This window comes from Halichoeres trimaculatus, unplaced genomic scaffold, assembly GCF_033239565.1.
Source record: "Halichoeres trimaculatus isolate MK-OKI-2021-1 unplaced genomic scaffold, fHalTri1.1 fHalTri1_scaffold_19, whole genome shotgun sequence".
NCBI lineage: Eukaryota > Metazoa > Chordata > Actinopteri > Labriformes > Labridae > Halichoeres > Halichoeres trimaculatus.
Genome location: NW_027437197.1, coordinates 8330042 through 8352554, shown reverse-complemented (window position 1 = coordinate 8352554; position 22513 = coordinate 8330042). Strand labels below are relative to the sequence as shown.

General features: G+C 38.5%; 1 protein-coding gene and 1 non-coding gene across 30 annotated transcripts in view; one reads left to right on the top strand and one right to left on the bottom strand.

Annotated features, from left to right (window-relative positions):
* Window positions 1-22513, top strand: part of clasp1a (cytoplasmic linker associated protein 1a) — a 75237-nt gene that overhangs the window by 9709 nt on the left and 43015 nt on the right. For all 29 annotated transcript variants that reach the window (XM_074695031.1, XM_074695021.1, XM_074695015.1 and 26 more), the window contains exons 3-8: window positions 17057-17135; window positions 17304-17407; window positions 18592-18683; window positions 18870-18945; window positions 19184-19281; window positions 20080-20150. In XM_074695031.1, the coding sequence (XP_074551132.1) occupies window positions 17057-17135; window positions 17304-17407; window positions 18592-18683; window positions 18870-18945; window positions 19184-19281; window positions 20080-20150 (520 nt within the window). The remainder of the gene's footprint in view (window positions 1-17056; window positions 17136-17303; window positions 17408-18591; window positions 18684-18869; window positions 18946-19183; window positions 19282-20079; window positions 20151-22513) is intronic.
* On the bottom strand, window positions 16547-16673 carry LOC141808951 (U4atac minor spliceosomal RNA). Its single transcript, XR_012599965.1, has one exon. It is a non-coding gene; the product is annotated as a U4atac minor spliceosomal RNA (small nuclear RNA).

Below are 22513 nucleotides of genomic sequence, written 5' to 3'. Positions count from 1 at the left end.
AGCAAGAGCGAGATGGTCTGTAGAGTAAGCGGGGGTGGTTGCGTGAGGATTTATGGTTTTAGTTAAGTCAGGGTTTCTGTGTGTGTGTGTTATGAATGAGACAGCTGCCTCCACACATGTTTTTATAGAGGATTTACTATTTTGATTTGGCTTTATAGAGCTTTGTGATACACTGGTAAACACCAGTTATGTTATTTGTGTCAGATTTATCAGTTTAGCTTTTTAATGTCTGCCTTTGAGCATTTGTTTTGAGTCTAAGAATATCAATTTAGAGAAGAAATCACAGAGAAAATGCTGATTTAACCAGAGTCATGCTAGGTTGCAAAGGTAAACGAGAAAAGCGCTCAAAGAGTGCAGACCTCCGCCGAGCATGTTGCGATTGTCACGCAACACTTTAGTCCTGTTTTAATGTTATACTCCTTTTCAGCAGACTGTCTGCTTGCTGTTAGTTGCAGGTTTGTACTAGAGCCCAACCGATATGGGATTTTGGCCGATATCCGATATATCGACTGATATCCGATATATGGGCTGATATAATAAATTCATTGATATACACAGGATAAATACTGTATATGAACACAAATTATGACTAGCTATTAAAAAGTTCAATCTTCCATTTAATGCATAGGACTTAACTAGATTTTAAGAAACAATGTCGCTGCTTTCAGAACATGCAATAAATACAATTACAACAAAATACATTGAAACATTTTAAAAATTATTTCAACCAAAACAATAACTGGTGAAGTTATAAGCCCAGGTTAATCCTGCATGGCATTATAAAGTGAGGCGCTGTGTAGTAGCCTTATAATAATACTAGGGATGGGTACCGAATTAGGTGCTTTTATAGGTACCGACCGAATTCAGTCAAAAGTAGCGGGTATCGATTCATGTAAGATCAAAAGGTACCATGTTTAGGTACCTAAATGCATCCTTGTGACTGTGAGGGAGTGGAAGAGTATGTGATTATCCGTGCTGGACATGAACACAGCATTACAGGGTTATATATTGAAGAATAAATATGTTAAATAAAAAAGAACTTGCATTTTATTATTAAACAAATTGATATTTTTTCCATTTACGCACACAAAAGTACCAAAAATTGGTACCGTTAAGTACCGATACTGATTGCCATGTACCGGGAATTGGTACCATTTCGTTTCATATGTGAAAGGTACACATCCCTAATTAACACACAGAAACAGAAGCGACAGAATCTCCGGAGGGCAAAATTTTTTATAATCGGCTATATTTTGGCTGATGTTGATTAATCGGTGACAGGCTATAATCGGGCGGGCCGATTAATCTGGCGGGCTCTAGTTTGTACGTTAATTTGTTACCTGACAGTGTTGAAAATTATGATGACCTAGGACATATTTCATATTCCAGATCTTAGTATCTAGAATATTGCCAGGATCTAGATCGAACTTTCACACCTGTCAGAAATTATGGTGACCTTGTCTTGTATTGTTTTGCAAAGCAATCCGACTATTTATCGGTGAAAATGGCCCTATCTCACAATGATAAAGAATCTTTCAAAAAGATCCTGGATCCAGACGGTGATCCAGATCACCTCCAAAATTTAATCACTTCTGCCTTATCCCATTTTGACCGTTTCCTGAACATTTCATCAAGATCAGTTTGTTACTTTTTGAGTTATGTTGATCACAGACGGACACACTCTCCCAAAAACAACCCCCTTTGTGGAGATAACAAGAACAATAATGATTGAAAATGTGGATTTACTTTGTTGAAATTGTGGTGGCATGATGCTGGTTCAATAACACTTAATTTACATTGTTTATTGTATTATTGCATTATCAGATAAAGCTCTATCTGTTGTCTTCTGTAAACTAATGATGGGAAAGCCCATTAGCTGTGTCCTGTGAAGTGAACATCCCTGCAGGAGTATTTACGTGTCTACATCATGGCGCAGCCAGCTTGGCAACAGGGACACGCCATGATGTTAATGACGCAGCAGTTGACAGAAAAGGGAGGAGCAGAGATGGAGAAGAGGAGGAGGAGTGCAGACAGAGTGATGGACCTCCTGCAGGGAGGGAGTGTTAAAGCTGCCAGCTCCTGGTTCCACAACAACAGGCTGTTCCTCCTTGTTTTCTTACCTCTCTCCTTCCCTCCGTCTCCATCCAACTTTCCTACTTCTTCTCCCTTTTCAACCCATTTCTAACCCTTGAAACGTCCCCTCTCTGTTGCCTCCTCTCTTATTAAGGGAGATGTTGCCTTTGTGTGTCACCAGCAGCAGCAGCAGCAGCAGCAGCAGCTGTAAATCCCCGTGTCGTGATGACCCACCACCTTCGCTGGGAGAAATCTGCCCAGTGGTGGGACCCTTTGCAGTGCTGACCCCATAGTCATAATCTGCTCCCTTATTTAATCTGCTCAACTCAAGGATTTTTTCCTTTTTTCAGGGATAAGCCTGCATGTGAGGCAATCCCCGATTTCCCCAGGTCCCCGCTTGTCATGTGACTCAGGAGAGATACAGCCTGATTTTATTGGTCAGCGTTTTTTCCACAACGATCATTTTCTCTTGTATTGAAAAGTAGGAAATGCTTCCCCTGTTGATGTCTCTGTGTGTAAATTAAATATGAAATTCCTCCCAGCAGCAATAGTTCAGCAATTAATGAGGAGAACTGTGCACTGACAGATGTGGAGAGGAGATAGACCTCAGAGTGTGTTCAGGCTGCATTCGTCTGCCTCTGATACTCTCATTACTGCACACAGAGGGATGAATAAAGGGCCAATTAATCTTATCATCACTGCACTAAGGCAATAACAACTGGATCTGGATCTGAAATAACTGATGGAGCTTTTGTGCGGTTTAAGAAACTTTAAAAAAGGAGATAACATGTATCAATTGGAGAGGCTGGTGTATCAGAAAAAATAATCTGGTTTTATTAACAAGCAGAAAAAACTATGAGTGTGTTTTCATTTTCATTCTGCCCACCTGGTTGATGAGTGGACATTTTTTGGGAGTGCAAGATGTGAGAACAGGGCTTAACAGACTTTTTAATGAAGCTGTTTTGCTTAAGTTTGACTAACTCCCACTTTGACCGGAAAGGAGTCACAGGACAGAGAAAAAGAGGTCTTTTAAATCCTGTCACTGCCTTTTTGTGTGCTTGAGAAAAAAACCTTCAGGCACTGATCAGCTGAGTGTCAGAGTGTTAGCGTTGTTGTCAAACTGTTAGTCCCACTTGTGTTTACAGTTTGAGTCTCGGATAATCTGAGACCATTCACATCAACAATTTTTTAGCTTCGCTCTTTTTTTGGATAAACAATTGGGAATGAATGTAGGGGTATACACTATTAAAGCTCTCTTTTTACCGCATGTTATTCTGTGATCCATACAGATAAAAACCCTTTTCTTTGGAGCAAAATAAACCCTGATGCTTGCTTCCTCCATCTCTATCTTTCTGTCCGTCTCCGTATTAACAGCTCTTTTTCTGCCTGAGCAGTGCTGTGTCATTCTGTCTGGATTTTAAATGCCTCCCATTTGAAATATGAGTTACACAACTCGGACAACACACAGCTCATATTTTGCTACTTTTCTGTTGGCTTAAAGTCTTTGGTTAGCCACAGGAGTTGTTTCCGCCGCATGAGCCTTCCTCAGGGACAGGGAACCTTTTGGACGGAGTCAGTGTGTGTCCAACACAGGGAACAGAGTCTAAATTTAGTTCTACTGAAATTATATCACAGTCCAGAAATGCAGTAGCTGTTACAATACGTCTGGTTTGATGTACCTTTATTTTGAAATTCCTGTCTAAAAGAAGAAGGTAAAAGGTTCTGTTCAATAGGCCTTAGACATTAACCAAAGAATCAATTTGAGTTCAGAACACAATAAAACTTATGATGTCTACCTCTCATAACTTGAATTATAATGAACTTTGTCAAAAATCTGCAGTAGATTGTTACTTCCGCCAAGGAGGTTATGTTTATGGGAGTGTCTGTCTGTTTGTCTGTGAACAACATAACTCAAAAACTAACAAACAGACCTTGTTCAAATTTTCAGGAAATGTTCAAAATGGGATAAGGAAGAAGTGATTAAATTTTGGAGGTGATCTGGATCAGTGTCCTGATCCAGGACTTTTTTAAAGGATTCTTAATCGTTGTGAGATAGGGCAGCTTTCACTATATGTGTATATAACTCCACCATAAATGGTCGGCCTGCTTTGCAAAACAATGAAAGACGAGGTCACCATAATTTCTGTCAGATGTAAAAGTACGATCCAGATCCTGGCAATATTCTAGATACTAAGATCCGGAATATGAAATATGTACTGGGTCATTATCATTTTCAACACTGTCAAGTAACAAATTATCTTACAAACCTGCAACTAACACCAAATTGTAGCAGACAGTCTGCTGAAAGGTAGTGTAACATTAAAGTAGGATTAAAGTGTTACGTGACAATAACAATATGCTTAGTTTTATAAATGTTTTATAATAGCATGCATGAAAAAATGACATGAAACCTGTTGAATAGTCATTGGACAGCGATGTAAACAGTCAACAATTGATAGAAGGAAATTTTTGTTGCTCCAAGTTGTTCTTGGATCTAAGAGTTGCAAGTACCGTCAATGGACACCTGCAGAAAGCACTTTTATCTGTGTCTATTTCTGCACAAAATACAACCTGCTTGATATTAAAGTCCAAGATTTACTTTTTGACAGACAATATTTATACTATTGGTTAAAGAACTTTATTGTCTTTCAGAGTCTCTATCTGTGTCCTCAGCTTGCCTCTCTTTTAGAACTCTTGAGTTGTTCAAACAGCCTGTCAGTAAGCTTTGAGTTGGACTTAATGTTTTTATTGCATCTTCCTTTCTTGATTTGTACTCTAAAAGGAAATTCTCTTTGTCTGACAGCCGCGCAAGTGGCATCGATGAACTTCAAGGCTGTTGATACAACAGTTTCCTCTGCCTAAGGAGTGGGCGGAAAGTGCTTGTTTCTCCATCAGACAGATGTTTGAGTGTCTCTTAATGTAGAGTACTTCAAGAGAAAAAGGTTTTTGTAACTTTGTAGTCCTGATTTGTTTACTGGAAACAAGTTTTGTATCACACAACTGCACTCCATTGGAAATAAAAAAAGCAACCACATAATTTTACTGTGTAGAACATGGGCATTGATGGTTTATAGGTTAGTTTATCGTATCGTATGTCACACACGTATCTTCAAACCACAAAGAATACTGAAGTTTGAAAGAAATTATTAAGAGTGAAGGATCTCTTTTTTTTTGTTACCAAACTTTCTGATTTTTAAAGAGATTTTTTCACAATCTTTACAGGAGTATTTTATAAAATTAGCTAACTCTTGTTTGTGTACAACCTTCATCAGCTGTGTTCCTCCCTCTTCCCTTTTGGTTACTACTCAGAGAATTGAAGTCTTTTATAAGCCTCGAAGCCCATTTCCCCTTAATATGACGGCAACAAGGACATTTCTGTATCACACAACAAACGCTTGTGTTCATGACGCAGCATTCTGCCACGCTGGACCATGACAGAGCACATCAGCTGTACACTTTGCTAAGTGGCTTCCTTCCTCTGCTGACTCTGCAGAACAAATGGCCAAATTGATAACATGATACGGGTGTCAGAGCTGCAGGAGGCTAACATGGGGAGCGGATCAAAGAGAAGCTGAGTGGAGGGAATCACTCCTTAAATTTTAAGAGCATGATACCAGGATTTGACTCAGAGTTTTCTTCCTTTTCTGCAGAGCTAACATATGTAGCGCTCAAGAGGAGCACATGGACGGCAGGATGCAACATCCTCGGGCAGGAAGGTGTCACCAGAGCACATTTCACTGACTGATGCACAAATAAAAGCCTGCAGCAAGGACAAAATGTTACCGTCTCACTGCTTCCTGAAGCAACATGCCCCCAACAACACAACAGTGTTCAGACCACTTTTCAGACCACACGCCCACCTCTTTCTTCACCTATAAGAGTCTCTTTGGTCCTTTTATGGATCCATGTAATCAGAGCTCAATATACTGTAAGTCTCCATATTATGTTGCTTAATCCAGAGGTCTTGTTGATCCTTTGGGTTTGGTCGTGCAAAGGATAAAGCAGAAGATTCGCCCTAAAATCAAAGCAGCGCTCTTTGTTGTTGTCTCTTCGCAAAAACATTCAGGTAAGAGGTGATTACTCACACTGCTGTGGCAAATAGAGCTACTTTTTTGGATCACAATACACTGCAGGCACTTCCTCAGGAAAAGCCTTTATGAACTGTCTTTATTGAGAAAGATTACAGTAATCATATATCCAGCAGGGTGGTAAACTTGTGGAAAAGCTGTAAGAAGAAGAAGTTTGGAATTTAAAGTTTACTTTTAGAGTGAAGCATGTGTTCATTGAGATTGAGATTCAAGTGTCTGTGATTGTGTCTGAGTCATGTAATAATACCATAGTACCAATCAGTACCAATCTCAGTCCGTACTTATTATAATTCTTGTTACACCGGTGTGGTACTTGTCGGCTGGATTCTGGAGCTTTTGCTGATGAACTGCTGATTTTATAAGTACATGATAAATGGAAAACTTGCAGAACAAACAGCACATTATAAGCTTTCTTTGCACTATTTTTAAACATCATCACATCAGCTGATTGGGAAGAAGTTTAATAACAGAGTATTACAAAGTTAGTTTTCTATCTTCTTTTACCTTTTCTCGCCTTTTGATACAAAGCATATTTGTTCCCATGGTTTTTAAAAGTCAACTCAGAGGGTGGATTGTTTCCTCTTAGTGACGCCTAAAAGGTTTCCCTTGGACACTGTCTACAAAACTCCTGCAGGCTGTCAAACTACTGGCACAACAAGTTCTGACAATGAGCATTGTTGTTGTTCAGGATGAGTGAAGAATTTTAAACTGGTGCAAGAACTGCTATTAACTTGCTACCTTGAAAGGCACAAAACTGCAACTATATCCTGCTGGTTTATTTATATTTCAATTAACATTATACCTTGTGCTTTAATATTTGCAGCGCTTATTTGCATCCAGCAGCTTATTTGTGTAATATGCATCAACACAGCACAGGGTAACTAATCCATCATAACCAGGAGGTAGACAAGCAAGTCCAGTGTGTGTCAGGATTGCATTTGTGTTTGGTGTCTTTTAGAGCTGAAACGATTCCTCGAATGATTCGAGGTACTCGATTACAAAAATTACTCAAGTAATTTTCTCCGCCTCGAGGAATCGTTTAATTTTAAAAAAGATCAAAGAGTGGTATTTCAAATAGAGCTGAGGCCATATTAAGAGAGTTTTCAGACCCCTCAAGCTACCTCTTGTATAAAATAGCAACTAGCAACAAATCTAGCTTCTTTTCTGGAGTTTGGAGATGAATGGGTCATTCTACGAAACGGGTGCCATTTGGGTCCGCAACATCTGATGAGATGTACAAGGCACAAAAAATGTGTCAAAGTGTGTTTACACATTTTGGAGCTACCAAAGCAAGTGCTCTTATTGACATGCTGTATCAGAAAATTCTATTTCTTAAAGAGAAAAAATTTCATTTCAAAAATAACTGCTCTTTAACTAAACAAAAATGTATTTTATTCGATTACTCGATTAATCGATGGGATTTTTAGTAGAATACTCGAATACTAAAATATTCGATAGCTGCAGCCCTAGTGTCTTTGAAGAGAAAAAGATGTAAGAATGATTTCTGGTTTAAGAATCTGAGCAATCACTTCAGAGATAACTCCCAAGGTGTATCAGAATAAGGCCAAAGATTAAATCTACCCAAAAATCGTTGCAATGTTAAGCACAGGCGCTTTTAACTAGAGTGTGGAAAAATGTCACTACAGCAATATATTGTGATACTTTGACCTATGATAAAATATTTATATTTTGTTCATAATATTGATATTTTTGTTAAATAAATTCATATTTTAGCAAAGTTGGGAGTACAATATGTCTTCCCCACCTCTATGTTGATGGGTTTGAAGAGCTACTCCACTGTGTCCTAAATATTATCTCAAAATTTATTCAAATATTTTATTCCTAAACTTGATGATGTGGGTTTTGATGCTTTAAATAGTGTTTTCTTTCTATTCTTGGAAAGTTTAAAATCATTTTAAGTTACATTTTTTCAATATAGTAGACTGATAAAAAAATAAACATGGTCACGTTTTGTGCAATGATTTTTTTTTTTAGAGTTTTTATGAGTAATGTTGGTTACCAACTAAACACATCTTTCGTCCAACATTTTTTTTCAAAATTGGTTTGATGTCACAGTAGTTTAAGTGAAAAACTTGATGCACTTTTATGTTTTCAAATTAAGTGCATTGCTGCATCTGACTTTTTTATTTTAACCACAATAAAATAAAAAAGCTGTTTTCACTCAAATAGTTAACTGAGTAGAATATCGCAATATATCACAACATTGTGATATCATGATATTATCGTATCATAACCCAAGTATCGTGATGTGTATTGTAATGTAGTTTAACCCTGATGAATAATCAGAAACCTCTTTTAATTATAACATATATATTCTTCTTTTTGACCTTCATCGTTAACAAACTCCTGAAACTTTTCATCTTTGTGCTTTTGCATGAGCATCCTCACCGTGACACCCTGAGTCAGCCGTCTCTCTGCCTCCATGTCCAGTTGTGTTCAGCTGCTGGCTTGGCGTGCTGCCACTTTGATTTGTTCTGTTGTCTGCCTGCGATGTGATGTCCTCTTCTATTCTGCCTGGCAGGTGTCATAGCAATGTGTGTGTGACACCCTCAGACACTGATTTTATGGTAGAAGCTTCAATTTTGCATTTTAGTTGAAGTTTAGTTCAGGTACATAAAGTTCTTAGTGCAGCAATTTTATTTAAATACCCTTAAATGTTGAAGATCATGGTGTTGTTTTGATGTTAATTTTGGGTGTTGATTATCATCTAACTTTAATAACAGTGCTCTGTTCTTTTGGGTAAGCATGTGGTCGTTCCCCCTTTAACAGCTGATAGAAAGTCTTATTTTAGACAGTGTGTTTTGTCTCGGTGTGGTCATCCTTTGCTTCTGCTTTTAGTTAAACGCCATTGGCACCTCAGCTCACGTCACTGCGTGTCTCGTGGTAACTGTCTGATGAGCCACAGATCTACCTCCAGGACAATGAGCGGATGTTTAAAAGATAAACCAAAAACTTCAATCCACTTGTGAAAAATAGTTTGTTCTTAGTCATTGAAGTTGTTGCAGAAATGCTTCATTACTGGTAATCTTTCAACATTTAAAAAAGCACAAATGAAAAAAAAACATGTTTTAAAAAAGTGTCAAAACAAACTCACTCAGAAGTTAAATGGTTTATTATGCAATCACCCATTTTAGCACTAAATACATACAGTCAGTTACTCTAACTATTGATATATTCATGAGTGCAGTTAAGGCTACAAATACACCTATGAAGACAGCAGTCTTCAGTCTTTTAAGAAATCGAATAACTTGGCGTACATTAACCTATTACTTACTTTTTTATTGTTTAAGACACTTTGTGGGTTGATAGCTAAAACATAAAATGTCAACTCTCTTTTCAGTCTTTATAAAATATTCAAGAAAGTGACTGAATTGCAATTCAGAGCTCTTGATATGTAACTTCTCATTATTAAAAGATGCATCTGGTGGCTTCAGATTTACTGTATCTAAATAAACGATAAAGGCCTAAACCATGTGTTGCAAGAATTTTGCAGCTCATGTTTTTTTTTTTTGACTGTTTTTGTGTGGCTTGTTTGCTTAATCCACTTAAAATCAACTTAATCTACTTGTTTTGTTTTGTTTTGTTTAGAGTAAATAATTTTACTGCAAAACATCTGGAGTTAATTGGAGATATAAAGTTGAAAATGTGTCACAGAAAAGATGCAAAAAAAGGTACAACAACTACAAGTTTATCAAAATTGGACGACTGGATTTTCATGAGAGGGAAACAGAAGAATTTATTATTTTTGTCCTTGGATTACATAACATTTTTGGATAGTCTCATTGCCTTTTTAAGCAGCTTGAAAGGTCACATTTGTAGAACAAAACAACAGCTTTCAATGATTGGTTGCTAACAAGGAAAACAAGGATACTACAAGCTAAATGTTTTAAAATCTGACTGGGGTTTGGTTAGGGATGGGTACTGAATAAGGTACTTTTATAGGTGATTTACTATGCTAGATATGAACACAGCATTACAAGGTTATACACTAAACTATGCATATGTTAAATTGGAAAAAAAATACCTTTTATTATCAAGCAACTGAATATTTTTTACCACATAAACAAAAAAGTACCAAAAATTGGTATTGTTGCATCCCAGTGCTGATTGGTTCCAGGCATCAGTACTGTGTCGTTTCAAATGTGAAAGGTACCCATTCCTAGTTTGGGTAGCTTCGTGCATGCTGAATAGACCATGGCAGGAAGATCTTTCCATGTTGTAATTCAGGCTGGTAAAATCAGATGTTGGATGGAAAAGTTTCAGCATTTTGACACAAAAAGGTGAGAAGAAGAAAACTGTCAGCATCTCAAGTGGTGAATTAGTCTCTAAATGTCCCTGGAAAGGTTTCTCAGAAGCGTTACTAAACAGAGGTTGTCAGTTTAATGCTAAATGCCAGATGCCAGACAGACCTTCATTTCTTTGGCATTTCTATCAGTCTGTCAATTTGCATTTTTAAGTTTTTTTTTAGAAAACTACATCTCAAATGCATATTTGTTGCAATTCTTTTCATAAGCAAACCTCAGGGAATTAAAAAGAAAGTGTTCAGATTCTGCTTTCTCCAAGCTTTGTTTTTGTCATCTGTCAAAATGCATCAAGCTGCAGATGCTATGTCAGTGAACATGTGTTTTTCAAAAGGTTGATATTTACAGATGACAGATTAAAGGAGGACCCTTGGTTCATGGTCTGCAGCTGCACACGCAGGGCAGGAGGGATCACTGCATCTTTTGATGAGGCTGAACATGATCTGAATCATGTGCTGTGGTCCTCACAGTCACCAGATCCCAACCAGAGGGATGTTTCACAGAGCTCCACACCCTTCAGTCTCTGTTGACACATGTTGAGCTTTCACTGGATGTATTGATCTTCATGACCAAAATAAATTTAGACTCATGCATTACTTGTTTTGCCAGAAGTGAAGATCAACTAGTAGTTTGAATTTTAGCCCTTAAACTTATTAAAACATTATTTAAAAAAAAAATTCTTTAAAGAATTTCCTTGGTTATCCTTTTTTAGCTTATATTTTTAGTCACACTACCGCTGATAAGATTAACAAGAGGATTCCGATTTTTGCTGTAGAGCCAGGGAGCATTACAGGGACATGAGTCGTATTAGTATCAGTAACCATATGTCCGGAGGAGGATGCTCTTGTTTCAATGTTTTCTCTGTATGAAGTCAAGCATGAAGTTAAATCTCAGAGGAAGTGGAGCAGAAAAGTCGTGTGTAACTGTTTTCTGTGTGTGCTACATTCACATCTCCCTCTGTCTGGCTCTGTATGTGTGGTCTGTGTTAACACTGGTGGCTGTTTTACATAATGAATGTTTACTGTACATCTCATCGTCTCTCGTTCTGCCGCTGTGCCTGGAGCTGTGCTGAGTCACCGTGTGGTCACTGCTGGCTCATCGCACTGCAGGAATATGATAACTACTGCTGCTGCTGTTTCCAAACGCTGGAACAGCTTCAGGACTACCCATCCCACTTTAATAGCTAATGATTGAGTCATTAGACATTTAGAGTATGTTGGCGTGTGCTTGAACATGTCAGGACTTTTCCCTCTGGCTACAATGTGTGTAAATGCAGCCAGCCCTACAGAAAGGTATTTAAGAGGTCTGGTACTTTAAATCCAGGGTCATGTTTCTATGTAAGGGATGCTTTAAATCTTATTATTTCCCATTGTCCATCCCTTTTCTGAACTATTCAGCATTCTCAGACTCTTTCTTCCTGGACTGACAAAATATTTGCATTCAGGCAATCACGTTTCATTTTTTTTCACTTGTGTTTGCATAAAGCAGGGACACTCACTGCTCTATAACGGTGATAAAGGCCAGCAGCACTCTGTAATCTGTTGCACCTATTTGCTTTGAAGCTCACATCTCTGTGTTTGCTAACGGGTGCACGTCTCATGTTGTGCTGTGGCACAAGGAACAATACTGCAAAAAACTGAAATCTTGTCAAGGGTTTTTTTTTTGCGTTAAGTAAAAAATGTCTTTTTGAACTTGATGCCAGTCCAGAAAAATGTCTTGTTTCAAGTTGTTTAAAGAAAAAAAAAGGGGGTCTGATTGTTTGTAACAAGTTTAAAAAAATCTTCCAATGGAACAAGAAAAAATTGCTAGAAAATTTGCTTAAACCAGAATAATGTCTTAATACAAGTAACTTTTCTCTTGTTTTGTTTTTCTCCATTGGCAGATTTTTTTTTACTTGTTATAAGCAATTCAGACCTCATTTTTGTCTTTGAATGACTTCAAATAAGACATTTTTCTGGACTGGTCAGGTGTATGTGGCTCATATTAAGTCTAAAAAGACATTTTCTACTTAAAATCAGACAAAAACACTTGATAAAACTGCAGTTTTTTGCAGAGTTGCCAGCAAACATCCAGCAGGGAACGACACACTCCATCTGTCAGATTGTGAGCTGTCAAAAGTGATATTAGAACTTGAGACTTCGTAGAAATGTCAACATGCGTCTGTTTACATCCTCTGAGATTTACTCTTTCCTGGTAGCTTTAGTGTAATTTCAGCTGGACTTGAAAGAAGACCTGGACCAGACGAAGCTCTTGGTTTATGACCCTGACTGAGACAGAAATCAGTAGCAGGAAGTAGGAAGGGGGAGAGGGAGGGCCAGGTATGCTGCATAATCATAAAGCTCCCTGCAATAAAACGGTGTCTGTGTGGCATGATGAGGCTGAGTTATCTTCAGCTGTTGAATTGCTGTATACTGCTGGCGTGTTTCTAAGTGTGGCCCTTTTTTTCAGCCTTAAATAGAAGAGAGAAAAAATACGGATGCTCTCTTGTCAGAGGCAATAACAGCCAAGATGGCGGCATGTGTTTGTAAGTGTGTCTCCCCCTCATTGTCTGTGTGTGTGGTGTTTCCACTGGTAATAAGATGACAAGCCTGGAAGTGAGATGGAGAGATCCTTGATCTAATTTAACAGCTCCTCCACATCAGAGACAGGCAGAGGAAGAGGTCGCCGTCTGAGTTTCTTTTCCCTTTTTTTTTTTTAGAAAATTCTTACAGCAGTTTTCAGGATAAAGAGGCACATATGCTTTAAAGGGAATACTGTTAATTATGTGGTGTGTTTAGACTTCCAACTACAAGCTACAGCTCAACCACACTACAAAAACTGAAATCTTATCAAGTGTTTTTGTCTTATTTTCAGTAGAAAATTCCTTTTTAGACTCGATATGAGCCAAATTCACATGACCAATCCAGAAAAATGTCTTGTTTAAAGTTATTTAAGGCCAAAAATGAAATCTGAATTGCTCTTAACCAGTAAAAAAATCTGCCAATGGAACAAGAGAAAAGTTACTTGTATTAAGACATTATTCTAGTCTCAAGGAAATTTTCAAGCAATTTTTTCTTGTTCCATTGGCAGATTTTTTAACTGGTTACAAGCGATTCAAACCTCATTTTTGTACTCTGATAACTTGAAACAAGACATTTTTCTGGATTGATAAGTTGAAAGTGGCTCATATCGAGTATAATAAGACGATTTTTACTTAATAAAAGACAAAAACACTTGATAAGATTTCAGTTTTTTGCAGTGCGTAATGTTATTATTGAGATCAACAAAGCTCCTGGAGTTGTTGTAATACTGAGATTTAGATCAGTCCAAACTTTAGTAGAACGCACTAAGCTGTTTGGCATTGGTGGAGAAGATTTGGCAAACCTGTCATGGGCAGCTGTGCTGCTTATCTCACAAATGCATGTCCCTTACAAATGTGGCAACATGTAGACGTGAAATTAACAGGCTTTCCAACTGTTTAAGAGTTATTGACAAGAAGCATTGTTACAAGAAATAAATGATCCACCAAACACACATTTCTGTACTTTTTGTGCTAAATTTAGATGTTTCTTTTACAGAAAACTAGCTGGAAAAGGTGAAATGGAATAAGCTAAAGACTAGATATGCACCAATCGATCAGTCGGTCGATTTCCTTAATTTTGGGGGATCAGTGATCAGCCCATCCTTACATATGAAACTGATCTTAAATACCTCCAGGAAGGTCTGACATCCAGCCTTTGTCGCTTTTTGCTCTGAGACCTAAAACTCAGGACACTTTATTAGTTGTTTAAGTTAAAACATAAAGATTTTGTTGCTTCACAGGTATTGTTCAATGATTTTAAATAAAATAAGATTGGAACATCAAAGGTATACGCGGTCATTTATTGAAAAAAAAAAGGTGTCAGCCCAAATCGGTATCGGGAGGTCAGGCTTTTTAAAGATTGGTGATCGGTGATCGACTAGGAAGTTGTGATTGGTGCACCCCTACTAAAGACATATTTTTGCCTTATTTTGATTGAGGTTGATGATGAGATATTGGACCCAGGATCAGCAGCTAAAATGTTGATCAAAACATCCTGAGATATTTTAAGTGCAGAGGTATGAAAAGGTAATTCTGTATAAGCCAATACTTAAGCGATTTATTGGATTCAGTATTTGAAAGGGAAAATGCTATAGGAATGCAAAATGAGTGGAAATTTGTTAAAATTTGTGAGCTGGAATAACAAATCTTCTGCATGTAATTTTTGGCATGTAAATGGTTTATTTTGCACCAGAATTACAATGAAAGATACTCAGATAGTTGTTAGTTCCCATCTTTCTTTTTTCCAACACCTTATTTTTGTTTTTCACCCATAATGTGTTCAGACATGCAGCTACAAAGTCAAAGAAATAACCTCAAAGGTGTGAGGATGAGAAGGTAACAAGAGGCAGCTTGAACACTGAGAGTTAGGAAATGTCACTGCTGTCCAGAAACTGAGACAGATTCTTACACAACACGGACACAACTCGAAAAAAGAGCTTGAGAGCCCAGTGGCAGCTGCTTATGTAAATGAAGCTCTTGGTGCATACATATCCTACAGCTGCAGATGAAATCAAAAACAGGAGACAACCTGCCTCTTTGTATAAAACTGTCTGAACTCGTGGTGAAGTCAAAAACTTTTTTCTTCTTGGGGTGACGCTGTGATTGGATGAGAGTGTGAGATAAAGTTTTACGCTCTGCAAAGACCTTCAGCATTCACAGCCAATCAAGTCATGCACTTTATTCTTACTCATGCAAGGTTATACCTCATTGTATTAAATGTCTAATCTTGTTTGCACTTGTCCATCTTTTCAGCCAGGAAGCTTGTTTGTACTTTTTTGTGTCTGACTTTTACATCTGCCAGGCAGAAGTTTGCATTGAAGCTGTCTGAATTATTCTTTTCAAATCGTAGATCAGTGTATTGTCACAGAGACTGCAAACAGTAGAGGGACACAGGCCCTAAAAATCAGATCTTTTTAACAGGTCACCTTTGTTATAGCAGGGATCTCCAGGACAAAATTTATAAAAATGTTTAATATACAGAGTCATGATCAGTGCTGCAGCAAACAAAAGCATTCTGGGTAAACAGAGGGGGTGAAATTAGGACTGTGAATTTTGTTACAGAGGATTTGTGAGGGGATGATGACGGAGAGGTTTTAGTGGATCTGGATCCTTGAGGGGGTTTTTAGGGTGGATATATTTTTATATTGGGGACTCTGGATGTGGATGACGGCTACAGGGAGTTAGCCATCTGTCTGCAAAGGGGAGGAGCCTGTCAGACTGGACTCTGCTGTTTTTCTGGGTCTCCTCTTTAATTCAAACTCAGGGTGCAGTTGTTGTTGTGCTTCTCTTGTGACTCAGCTTTACCCCATTTCAGAAAAGAAGCAAAAAAAACAAAAAACGGTTTGTTTACCTCCGGTTGTCAAATGAAGAAAAGGTTAGACAGACCTCCTGTGTCGACTTTATCTATATGGAGAGCACTCTAAATGTGAGATTACCATTTCAAACTGAGAAGTGGAGTTTCTGTGGAGGTTTAAACCATTGTTAAAGTCTCCTGATCCCCCTCGAAGCTCTGCGCGAGTCTTTGTTTGGGCCCTGTCATCAGACTAATTACTGTAATTCCCCCTTCTGTCTGAGAACAAAGAGACTGATCTGAGGATTTAACCCAGAGACACGAGACCTCCTGCCTGCAGGGATGCTCACTACCTGCTCCTGCAGTCTGGAAACAGCAGAGACCATAAAAATAATGAACATGTGAAAGACTTACAAGATGAGTTCGGGAATTTTTGAGAGAGGAATGGGATAAAAAGACAGATATATTGGATACTAATGCGCAATTGTATCCTCAAACAAAAAAATCTATATGATGATATAACAATTATTTGTATTTGCTTTCAACTCTGTGCATTTGTTTCATTATAGCATCTTTTTTGTGTGTGGAAAGTTGAGGCACAGTGTTTTATCTGTTTCTGCAGTTATGGTATGGTGCCACTTGATGGCAGTGTTGATAGTCATGTTGATTTCAGTGTTGTCCACACTTGGTTCATTGTTCTAACATTTCATGGGTTTTCAAAAATTGCACCATGTCCCAGGCAGAAGCCTGGGTGATGCTTAAGTGTTGTTATGGTGTCAGCAGGGCTACTCTCACTAAACGTTCATTGAGCAGCTCTCTCACCCCATGACAAGGAAGGTTGTTGAGGGAGTGTCTTGTGCTTTTATATGAAGGTTTGGTGTAAGGGTTTACATTCATGGTGTAAAAGTGAGAGTGTGTTTTTGCTCTATTTAAGTCCCAGATGTGTTTTAACTTCCTCTTGTAAAGGCTGCACTCAGTCAGTGTCTGCCATGAGTAGAGCAGATGCTTATTTCTTTGAGTTGATGTTGATTACCCACAATTCCTTGCAGCAGAACATTATCTATCTATTATCAGGACTGTTTTGAGTCGTAGTTGCTGTTTCAGACACATTTATTTATACTCACAATTAGACAAAACAGAGGAATCTTGCAAAAATGCATCTGGGAGGTAATCTTTAAAAATTCCTGAATGATTTATATTTCTTCTTTTTTGTCTCCACCAGGTGGCTCTGCTGGGTTTGGACCTCTTATCTGCCTTAGTGACACGGTTACAGGAGAGATTCAGGGCCCAGGTGGGAACAGGTAAGACTGGGGTTTTTGATGTGAAATCAGTACTATGAGTTTGAATAGCAGGACAGAGCAAAACTCTTCTCTCTTAATTTTCACCACAATCATCGCTCTCCTCTGCTCCTACTTCCTGTAAATGCTAGTTCTCTTCTGTTTTAATGTTTCCTTTCTTATTTCCCTCAGTTCTGCCCAGCCTTATTGATCGATTGGGAGACTCTAAAGACCAAGTGAGAGAACAAGACCAAACAGTGCTGCTAAAAATCATGGAACAAGCTGCCAGCCCACAGGTACTAACACACCATCTCAGACACAAAACCAGTTTTTCAAGAATTCAGGAGTTCAGCACACAATCACAGATCCTTCTCTATTCCTTTAAACTTTTAACGGCCCACTTTAAATATTAGCATGTGAACGCAACAGTTGGTTGGTTTTTCAGGAACAATTTGAAGTTTTCATCCCATTTTTAAGGTCCCTTACACGTCAACGTTTCATCTGAAAACGCTAAAACGCAGTTGAGAAAAAAAATCTACGTTTCCACGGAAACGCTGAGGGACTGAAAACGCTGTAGTAAGCATGCCAGGCCTGTAGTTGGCGCTACAACTGTCTTGTCTAGACGCCGCTTTTGGGAGATCTCCACCGAAGTATAGTAGAGCCGATCGTCTGGTGTTTTGGTAAAAACTAAGTGCAGAAGTGGTGTAACAGATGTGTGTTTTGTATAGAGACAGTCAGCAGACTCAGCAGTACAAGCACAACACGGTAGTTCTCGACGATTGTAACAACGGTACTGTTGTCCTGTTGGATATGCACGCGCGGGGCGGAGCGGAGCGTGACGTCAGCGTTTCCACTGTTAACACCGGTTTACTGTTTGAACGGCAACGGTGTCGGCAGCGTTTCAGAAAAATCCCACTCTGGAGGCCGTTTTTCAAAAGTTTGTGTTTGTAGGTCGGCTAAAACGCTGTTTCCGTGTAAACGCGAGGCCAAAATTCAACAAAACTTGAGCGTTTCACCCTACAACCGTTGTCGTGTAAAAGGCCCCTGCTCTCATGCAGTATGTTTAATACTTCTTTACTTTTAGAATCCATAAAAAGTTAAGACAGTACCATTATGTATCTGAAGTATCTTATTTTAAGTGCCCTGTAGTATTTTATAATTGACGCTAAAGGCTGCTCACCTGGAAGCATTCTGTCTCTGCTTCAGCATCATCAATTCATCAATCATTAAAAAAATCCATCATGGGTCCCCCATCTGAGGATATCTATACTTATTCAATACCCCAGTCAATAGCTGCAGTAATTGAAACAAAAGAAGATAAAAGTGAGACCAGAAAGTCTAACATCACATCAAGTCAGCTTGGACAACATATGTAGATGTCACACAGGAGGACTTCTTTTCTAAACCAGTCCAGTATTGGTTTATCAAAAATAGAAAAAAATGACATATATTTTTGTTTTTTGTTGTTGTGTTGTTACAGTATGTGTGGGACAGAATGCTGGGAGGCTTCAAACACAAGAACAACAGGACCAGAGAAGGAGTGTGCCTTTGTCTCATCGCCACACTGAACACGTGAGTGAAATCCCTCCATCCTGTTTAAGTTCCACGGTCATGGTGACAAAGACAACATTTGATACCTTTAAAGATTCTGTCTGTTAGGATTAAATCTCACCTGATATTTTCTATATTTGACTTGTTGGATGTCTACATTTGTTTTCCTTAACCTCATTCAGATTTATCCTACTTTTTCTTCTCCAGATACGGAGCTCAAGGCCTGACGCTCAGTAAAATTGTTCCCCACATATGTAACCTCCTGGGGGACCCCACAAGTCAGGTATGTCCAGTTGAAGCTTGCTCCACTGGTTAGTGTTATCACCTCATCCCTCTTACTGTGTTGCACAAATGTTGTAGTGGTTTGAAACTAACCATCAAAAAATAAAAATCACTAAATAAGACACAGGCAGAAAGTCAAACGGACTGATCAAAGAAATATATGTGTAAAGAAGAGATTTCAAGAGAGTCTGATGTGTGTTCACAGTTTTTGACTATTTTGTGTGATGTTTGGTTGTCAGGTACGCGATGGAGCCATGAGCTGCTTAGTGGAGATCTACAGACATGTGGGCGAGAGGGTGAGGATGGATCTCAGCAAAAAGGGCCTTCCACAGTCACGGTACGACAAACAGAAAGCTCCAAACCTTCTACTGTCTGTCTCAACGTTTGTGTCTCCTCTTTTCATCCTTTTGTGTTGTTTTTTTTCCTCTTTTTCTTTATTATTTCTTCTTAACTTAATAAAAAATAGAATTAAAGGACCTAAATACTTTGCCTCAGAAGAGAGCAGCTAGAGGATTTCTCCTCATATCTTCTCCAGACACAAAGAGGTAATAGGGTTCATTGGCAGTCTGCCCCCTTGTGACAGAAAAAAATATTGCAGCTTTGGAATATCAATTGATTTCCTGGGAATTAAACACACTTTCCAGTTTATTTTATCATCCTGGTTGGAATAGGACACTTATTTGCAATTAATCCTGCCTTCTTGGTGCTTTTCATATTAATTTTTCATTAATTTAGAAATGGCACCATTTATTTTGGGTTAATTCTTTTTTTGTTTCAAATACTAGTTTTGAAAAAAATCAGTTTTCCCCATTTTTTTGTCTCTTTCCTTGTCTTACTTGTTTCTGCATCTCTCCGTCATCTTTCTCTCATTCTCCCTCTTCTTCCCTGCCCTCCTTTCTGTTTCTGGCCTTAGTGCCAGTTTGTCACCAGTGTGGCAGATTTGGATGCTGTCTATTTTGGTCTTGGCTTTCCTGTCCTTGCTGCTCAGAGCCGAGGGTGATCTCCACACCCAGGAAGTGATGGATGATGCTGTCTAGAGCTCTACCACTCTTCCTCTGCTTTAATTTCCTGCCACTCACCCCATTTATCAGCACCTGTTTGCTGATCTTTTATTCCTCTTTCTGTTTTTATACAGGTTGAATGTAATCTTCAGTAAATTTGATGAAGTCCAAAGATCCGGGAACATGATCCCCTCCTCCGGCTCAGGTGAGGTTTTGTCCTGTTTCCATTATGAAGCTGTGCTGTTCTTGAGTGTTTTTATTATCTTGTATTACCCGGATGGCTCTTTGAACTTTGGTATCTTCTTTAAAACAAAACACAGTCAATGTTTAGAGGAGGAAACAGTCTTTTGGCTGCCAAAATGTTGTCTCTTTTGCTTGTTTGTGTCTTTGTTTTGGTTGATTTGCTCCCTGCTTACTTGCAGCACAGTGGGAAATGAGGACAGGCAGATGCTCTGAGGAGTCTCCGTACAGTGTTTTATAAATCGAGGGCAGTTTGTGAATCTGGAGCAGCTCTGTGTTTGATTTTTAATAGGTGTCTTGAAATATTTGTGACATTAGACCCCAGCTTCTTTTAAACGGGTCGAGTCGCAGGATTTCATCGTTAGGCGTTTTGTTTAGTAACTGCATTCCTTTGCATTTCTTTTGAGTGTGTGTTGTGTGTTTATGTTTGGGGGAGGGGGTGTGGTCCAGACGGACAGCCTGGGGTTGCGGGGATGAGATTTCTCCACAGGAGGTGGACATTCAGAGGAGCTTTCAGATGTCTCTTCATTGCGTCAAAAACAAAAACAGCCTTCTAGAGACCTCCCTCAGAGCTGAATTAATATATCAGTGTAGAAGAAAACAACAAGGACAGAAAGTATGAATATTTCTCTACCTGCAAGAAGAAATTATTGTGGTGTGGTTATTCAGATTTATATGTCTTGTGCTTTTGAAAGGTTAGTTTCCCTGGCTTCCTACTTAGATTTTATTTGGTTACCATTGCCACTGAATAAACAACATACTTACAGTTTAATTTGGTAGTTTTTGAAAGAATTACTTGTGAAATCAAGTTTTTCTTGATGATTTGTGAAGGTGTTTCTTCCTGTGTAGCATTTTACAGGTTTTGAGGTTTTTTAGTTTTAATTGAATTACATTTTTTATCACTAGGAAATTATTTCTCGAAGTGTTTCCACTGAGATCTTTGAAATACACAGAAATAGCTTCCTAAAGTTGGGATATTTTGGAGTTTTTTAGTCAGACTAGTTGTGACCTCTGCACAGGCGAATTTGCTCTGACAACCTCACTGCTGACTCTGTCCCATTCCAGCTGACTACATCCACAGAGCATTCACAGCGTACAGGGAATACAGCTGAGTCAAGGAGAAAACACTCAGACACAGCTCAGCGTTTCATAACAGCCTGCAGCATCTCCCTCCAGCTTCCTCTCGCAGACATTTCACACGTGGCGTTAAAGTGAGGAAACAGCTTAATTCATGCTGTTCAAGAGGGTTTGCTACACCTCTGGAAAAAGATGACAGCTTTTCTGGCTTTCTGCTGAAACTACAAACTGAAAGTTGATTTTATTTTAAAACAAACTTTTACCAACAGATATTTTTGTGAGTGTGAATTCTCCAGAAAAACTTCAAACCTGCTTTTCTGGCTATTTTGACTCATTTTTTGTTCCAGGAAAAGGGACTGATTGCAATAGGGAGGTACAAATTATACAACCAGTTGACTTTGAGGTACCCTGTGCCTCCCCATGACTTATTCAACCTTTTTAATTATTGAGTGGAAGATATGAATCATTTAAGCTGTAAGACCCAATGATTCTTACCTTGAATGAAGATACAGAGATGTTTGCGCTCCCTCCTGGTCAACTTTCAGCAGAGCTGCTGGAAAAGTAAGAAGTGTATGCAAAAATGAATGACTCATAGCAGCTATTAGATATTGTAGCATCAAATTAATCAAGATCAGCTGCTTGGCTTCTCATTTGCTCAACTCTTCTCTTTCACTGACGTATTGAAAGTCACTCTGTGGCTCAAGATGACGTATTTATTAAACATCATCTACGTCCATGTGTAGGAGAATGTCTGATGTTGGTGTGGACAGAGAATGAGCTGTGTGGTTGATGTAGCTTATGTTCACAGAGTGATGATGATGATGAAAGAAATGGTAACTGTTTGGAAAAATAAAGCAGTTTTATTTATTTTATTTTTTTTCCATCAAGTCTGATTAAAAAATCCTACCAGGAGCATTAAAGGGGCTGTGAGGAGTTTGAAACTGATCTTGAAAAAGGCTCCCTTCTTGATATATGCCTGATCATAATCCACGCTTAAAAACAAAATTATTAGCACCAATATTGCTGGTTACAGGTTATTTTAAATTGCTACTTCTTAGCTCTTATTTCGGGCCTAGGACCAGATTGATTTACTGCTCATCTAGGTCTCTTTGACAGTTTAGTAATGAGAAGAGATAAAACCCAGAGATCTGTGTTTTCTATGCTAAAAACGATTTCTGTGATTAATTTTGTAGTGATGGTAGACACAGGAGCCTAACTGTCAGACAGAAAAAAAGGACAGAAGAGCAGAAG